At 38.5% G+C, this 6,838-nt stretch overlaps 1 protein-coding gene across 2 annotated transcripts in view; it reads left to right on the top strand.

The window, feature by feature from the left end:
• Positions 1-6,221, top strand: part of RMDN2 (regulator of microtubule dynamics 2) — a 48,474-nt gene extending 42,253 nt beyond the window's left edge. For both annotated transcript variants that reach the window (XM_075089276.1, XM_075089277.1), the window contains one exon: positions 5,548-6,221. In XM_075089276.1, the coding sequence (XP_074945377.1) occupies positions 5,548-5,601 (54 nt within the window). In that variant the 3' untranslated portion in view covers positions 5,602-6,221. The remainder of the gene's footprint in view (positions 1-5,547) is intronic.
• The last annotated feature ends 617 nt before the right edge of the window (positions 6,222-6,838 follow it).

Here is a 6,838-nt window from a genome sequence, read left to right on the forward strand (position 1 = left end):
GATTTTTCCGAAACAGAGTTTCCAAGAAATGCCTGCTCCAGCCACCATAGATTGGTCATATATTGCAGACCTTGCTGTGATATTTCCAGCAGATCTCATTCTAAGCTGCTGTGGTAATCCGTCCTTCTAAGTAATATTTTGAGGAGAAAAAAGCTATTTACTTTTGCTTTTAAAGTAAAGGGTACAAGTTATGACTTGTTTGTGAATAAACTACCCATCGAAAGTATGTGTATAATTTGGGCTAACCTTACAAAAATGTTTTTGTTTTCTCATCAAACTGAGCATTTTCTTTTCTCAACATCATGAGCTCAGTACAAAATGTCATTGTTTTCAGAGGATATTTGTTCCTTTAGATTTTATGCACATTCATTCTCCAAACGCCAAGCAAAAGTCCATGGTGTTTCAGTTATAAAATAATGGAAGTATTTAGGTTATGTTCATTCTGAATAATACTGTTTGTGGAGTTGAACAAGAATTTCCTAATAGCTACCACCAACCCCAAATTAAAGTATCTTTTGAATACACTTTAAAAAACTATTCATTAGTTTACATTGAATATGAGTGCTTCAAGCTCAAGGAATGGGCCTTTTAAAAACTCATTATAAAGAGATCAGATTTCAAACTGTAAAATGCTGGTAAAAATGAGACATTTGTAAAAGAGCTGCTAAAAGTATTTGAGGCCTCCTATATTTTACATTATTTTGCACTTCAGAGAATACAGTCTGGTTTTCTGTATCTTCGTGATCAGACTGATTTGCCCTCTGCATATTTTTGAAATTCTTGCCAAAAGGTTTTTTTGTATTGTCTGCTTATTCTTTCTTCCCCTCCAAAAACAATACCAAAAAATGATATATTTTTTGTGGTGTAGTAATTTCATACGTAAGGATTAAGCCTATCCTGATAAATACTGAGCTTATTATATTTATGATTAAATTTACTAGTTTATCACAAAGTATTCATTTCAACATCCTATCAAAGGTAACACAGTTTTAGCGTAGTTCTTAGTGCAGCAAGATTGATGGACAGGCGATTCCTTAAAGCGTGGAGTGTACCTCCTCCTCTGGCGTGCTGGCGATGCAGGGGGAGAGCGGGAGAAGTATTTGCGGAGGTGGTGGAGCTCTGCAGGATTAGGAGGTTCATGGTTGGTTTCCTGTTTTTGTCGAGTGGCCAGGAGAAGTCAAGCTTCCAGGCGTTTGAAGTACATTGTCTTGGAGTCAATATACAAGGTGAAGGAGAGCCTCAACAGGCATCTTTCTGAAGGGGCTGTAACTGAGCGTGATCGTATTCAGGCCGTTTCAGCAATGACTGCACAGAACACAGGGCTGTAGGTCCTGTTGAGGTGGGGGTGGCAGCTGGACAGAAAGAGGGGAATGTCCTGAACACTGAAAGCTCCACATTGTGTATAATAGTAAGAGGAAGCCAGATTACAGGTGAAACTTAGTCTTTTAACTTAGAAAAACATAGCAGATAAAAATTTTACACAACTATTAATAATTCTAAATTGAATTCTGCTGTTTTGTAATTTTTCAACAGCAGTCCTCAGACTAGCTGAACTGTTCATTCATAGTCTTCTGGGTGTGAAAGGGTGTTTTTTGCTCTACTTGAAGTATAATCAGAAAATGTGGAGTTATTGTCAGCTATGTATTTTAAAGCTGTGCTTGCGTTGATCCTAAAAGCCTTGAGAAGTCATGGTTCATCCTCAGAGGAAGATAGTAAAAATATGAAAAAGCATAAAATGCCCTAACTTGCAACATACAGCAGTCATGTAGAAGGTTGCAAGCGGATGATTGCATTGGTTTATTGAAATATCTAAGGGGAAAACCAGTATTATGCAATTGTATGCAAATTAACACCACCTACAATCACACCATTTGTGAGAATCTATCATGAAACCAAGAATAGATAGCGTATAGCTTTACATGATTTATATTGCCCACAAGAGCTATTACTCTCTAATTAACGATCCTTGTGCATGTTTGGGAGTCTCTTCTCTTACAGTCTAGGATCTCTTCTGGAGCTGCAAAGGACTGATACAGCTGTACCCAAAAGCAGGGGTGGTTCTCAGCACCTCATTGCTGTTACCGCATATCAGAGCACAGCTTTGGACCACCCTTGTAGCCCAGCTCATTTAATATACCATGCAGCCCCGCTGACTTCAATGAAGCCCTACAGGATGCATGTCAGCTTGGGATTTGGCAGTGGTTACACACAATTATGTTATAGTTGGCTGGTGTAGCCATTTTGGCTGTGGTCATGGGGTTGTATCATTCCCTGTTGACAGTTGGGACTTTGTCAACAAGTGCACACATGTGCAGTGCTTGTGTTGAATGTGTTTAGTGCATAAGGAAATAATTAGCGGAGATGGAAGGTAAAATTATCTTTCTGTCTCTGCTTTAACTGCCATTTAATTTTTACATGCACATTTATATGTGTATGTCTGTGTGTATATATATTTATCAATAAATTTTTTCAGCAGAAATTAACTGTCAAAATGTGGACTGCCTCCAGTTAAGCCAACATTCCCTTTTTCTCACCAGCTCTCTCTTCTGCCTTGCTCTTGTTTTCAACTCCCTCTCTTCCCTTGTGCAGTCTCTGGCCTCCCAGGTCTTTTTTTCCTGTGCATATTCCCTGTGGATGATGAAACATAAAAGAAAAGCAATTAAATAGGAAGAGGGGAAAACACAGTCACTGACCCTGTAATTTGAATACCTTTTGTGTAGCAGTTTGCAGAACATTTTGAACTCACATTCAACTCTGAAAATGATAAGAGAAGTGTTTAATAAATGTCAGCCTTGGTAGTAGAAAGTCAAGGTTGAAAATGGCTGTATATTCAGTCAGCGCTGAACTAAGCCTGAGGGTGAACAAATGGGACTGATGCAAATATATTGCATTCCTCCTACAACTTGCACCCCTTCCTCTCTCTGCTGTACTCTAGAAAGAGATCAAAGCCTGCCTGTCTTAAAAAAAAAAAAAGGCTGACCTGATTGTTCATTTTTAGAAAGCCACAGACCCAGAAATCAGTGAGGAAGAGGCTAAGAGACTTGGCCAAAACCAGGATTTATGGCTTTGTCTTCCCATGACAGCCAAGCTTTGGGCATTAATGAAGTTTTCATCCTGAAAATTGGAGACTGGTACACTAAACAGCATTGTGGCTTCTTGCTCCTTTTAGTGTAACACACCCCTTGGTCTGGAAGGACTGTATCCAAAGGTGGCATAATAGTTCCCTTCACTGACCATTCTCAGCTTTGTTTTTAATGCCATTACTGATTTTTTCAAATGTTTTTGCCATCTGAGTTCTTATTATTGACTCGAAGCCCCTAGCTCAATTAATGCAGCCTGTTAAGTAGTCTGCAACAATAATAATTCCTGCTTTTACTGATTTAGTCTTCTTTAGAACTGGCAACCCAGAGGTAGGATGCTTTGCACGTTTGCAGTTTCTTCTCCAGCTAGTTCTTAGAACAATCATAGATTTGTTTCTTTCTTTTTCCTAAGCCCAGAGGAAGATTCAGGAAAGATTGCCCAATATTTTTGGGATCTTTGCAACTTGTTAAAGCTCATTGCCCAATATAATCCTTTGCCTCTAAGGAGAGAGACAATTAAACAAAGTTGCTTGGAGATACATTTTTAAAATGCTGTATTGTGCAAAGTGAGTAAAGAATCCCATCAACCCATGAAATGCTTAACACCATTCAGATATCAGAAAACCTGCATCTTTATCATTTTCGGCTTAGAAAAGTGTGAAAAGAGTAGGTCCAGAGACAATTAAACCTTTTTCATTTTCTCTGTAGCATCAGACAGTATCTGGCTTTTTACTTTTTTGTTTAATGGAGTTTAGAATAATTTTCACAAGTTGACCACAGTCAGTACAGAAAAGAGTGTATTTTCCCTGAATTAACCAACATATTGATGCAAATTTTGAGTTTTCCAATTTGAATTGAAAGCCACAGGCTGGTGCTCCCGGCAGCCTGTAGTGATGTGGAGTTTAAGGGGTGCTGAATTCAGCGTGACATTTCCTTCTGTTGGAGTATTTTGGCAAGAGCTTACAGGCTTTGCAGTGTGTGCCTTTTAAGGCCTCTAATAAATGATTAGGCAGATAGTTTAGCCTATTGTTGCCAGTGGGAGCAAGGCAGTGACTCCAAGAGAAGTATCCAGCTAATGTATTAATGCCTTAATCCAGACCAATAATATAATGTAGTTTGACATGTCTGGCATATGGTTTCTATCATCTCAATATTCTTCTCTGTTCCTCTATGACATTATAGACAACTAACCAAAATAAAGAGAAGCAGGCATTTCTTCACCCGTTAAACGTATTTTAAATGCCCTGTATTTTGTTCCAGCTCTTTGGTTGATTGGATAATGAAGTGACCCTGAAGCTCGGTGATTACTTCACTGTCTGTCTGCAGTATTTTCTTTCAGAATTGCCTACGGCATTCAGGGAAGGAAATACTGGTCTCTGTCGTTAGAAGTACTTGCACAAAATTTGTGACGTGCAAGAGTTTTTGGCTTGCACTGCTAAGCGCGTGTGGGTGCATGTATTGGGGGTTTGGACTCTTACCAGCCTGCAGGTATGAGGTGCTGACTTTTTAGAAATGTGATTTAAACCAAGGTGCATTTTGCAAGCTCCAAGTTTTGCAATGGCAAGTAAAGCAAGTGGATTATATCCAGTAGACATTTCAAAAATAAGTAGAATAAATAGAATAAGTAGAGTTTTTTTGCACTGTGGTTACATGTTCATATGCATGTACCCTGTTCTGAACAGATTATACATGGAATAGCCAAAATGTGTGTCACTGGTTGCTAGTGAAAGTCTGTGGGCTGGGTTTGGTTTAAAGCCCCGTGCAAACTCTGCGCTTACACGTCAGCCTGAAAGGAGCCTTTCCCTTCTGTCCTCAGAGGTATAGTACAGTGTTGGCTCTGAGCATAGCAGATTACTTGCCTCTTGCTCTCCCATTGACTTCACTCTGCTATGAGCCCAGTACTATAGGCAGAGCCCACCAGCACCAGTATGGAAGATACTGAGGGCGTAGTCAGTCCTTGGTGGTTATTACAGGTAGGTATGGCTCTATGCACTGAAACCACAATCTAACCTGTGTCATTAATTACATTTCCCAATGTTTTCTTGTTAATTGCATAATAAATCATTAGCAAACATCACAGAAATATCTTTAGAAAAGCTGCGTGCAGTCAGGTTGCAAGCTTACATAAAGTAGAAGGTGAGGCAGTACTTTACGCAAAGTATACCAATAAAAGTTATGGCCTAAGGTGAAAGGCATACTGGTCTGCAGAGAAGGCTATTTGTGGCTAACATTTTAAGTGCTTTAACAGAGCCATAAAGGGAGGGCTGCCATCTGGCTCTTGTTTTCACTTGAAACTTTATTTTTGCTATCACTGATAAATTAACTTACTATGCAGTCTCGTACATTCTGTGGCGGTTACAGTTGTGTGTAATGTCTGTTGTTAGTAAAGAAGTGTAGATAGGCACGTATTAGGCAAATGAAGGGATTTATCCATCTAAGTTGATGCATGATTGTCTCTTTCTTTCAGGATAAAGAGGCCCAGAAAGAGTTAGAGGCTTTACTTCTCACATTGAAGCTGTGATACTGTACACTCTTCACGCTGATAAAATTGCAAAACTAAAATGGGAATCTACAGTGAATGGGAACTGCGGGTGAATTCCGGCTAATTCATCGATCTTAGCTGGCTTGGATCATGGCCTTTAAGCATCTGGTGATTATGATATGAAAATGATGTATTCATTTTTGATTATTTATTATCTTGTACTGAAGTTTAATTTTAGATTGCTGACACTGTGAGTCTGATTCTCTGAATATGAAGTCCACTGCTGGCAATGGACATACTGGGGGTTAGAATGCAAAATGCATAAATCTCACTCTTTGAAAGATCAACTGACTAGTATGTGATGCCAGCATAGAACTGTGTGTAGCAAAACCAAAATGTTTCTATAATAAATTATATTTGTATCAAGTAATTTACACAGATGTGTACAAAAAAAATCATGAATGTTTATGTTTGCACATTACTCTTATAAAATTAGAATCTCATTGAAGTTAAAGAAGAAGCTTTTGTCTCCAGAAAGCTGTTTTTACTTAAACCTACTGTTGGTTTTACATGGAAATGTGAAAACTTTATAAATTAAATATTAAAATTATATTTTATTTGTAACATCAAGTACAATATTAAAAATCAGACCAATGAAATGAAGTGTTTTAGATTAATCTATTACAGCTGAGATGTTTAATGGATTTGTTACAGGACCTCCATCAAGTCAAGAGCCTGAATCCTGGCTCATTCTCTTTGAACAGTTGCCTAGCATGGTGGCACCAGTGTGTCTTCGGAGAACCTAGTCCAGCATGTCACCATCACTAACCTTTTATATCATCTATATAACATAACCTGTACATAAAAATTGACTGATGAAAGACCTACTCCTTCTGTCTGAGTGTGTAAGACAGCAATGTTTTCAATAAAATGTAACAGGTAAGGAAAGAATTTTGTTCACCATCAGACTGATCCAGAATTCAGCAAAGTCTATAGAAAGATAGCGGCCAGCTTCATTGGCTTTTAATTCCGTGTCTTAATCTAGATGAGGGGAGCGTGTCTGGAAGAAGTAAGCATTCTGTTAAAGGAAATACAGTTCGATAAGGACAACTGCACGTTCCCGTGCCTATTTGATGTATAAGATAACATGGACCAGTTTATGGCTAAGACAAGGAAGACTCATATGCCACCAATATATTGAACTAACGATTGGGGCTTTGGTCTTGGACAGATGGAGGAAAGTAAAATTAGCAAGTAGGAACTGCAATCACCGCAA

The sequence above is a fragment of the Phalacrocorax aristotelis genome, chromosome 3 (genome assembly GCF_949628215.1).
Source record: "Phalacrocorax aristotelis chromosome 3, bGulAri2.1, whole genome shotgun sequence".
In the NCBI taxonomy this organism is placed as follows: Eukaryota; Metazoa; Chordata; class Aves; order Suliformes; family Phalacrocoracidae; genus Phalacrocorax; species Phalacrocorax aristotelis.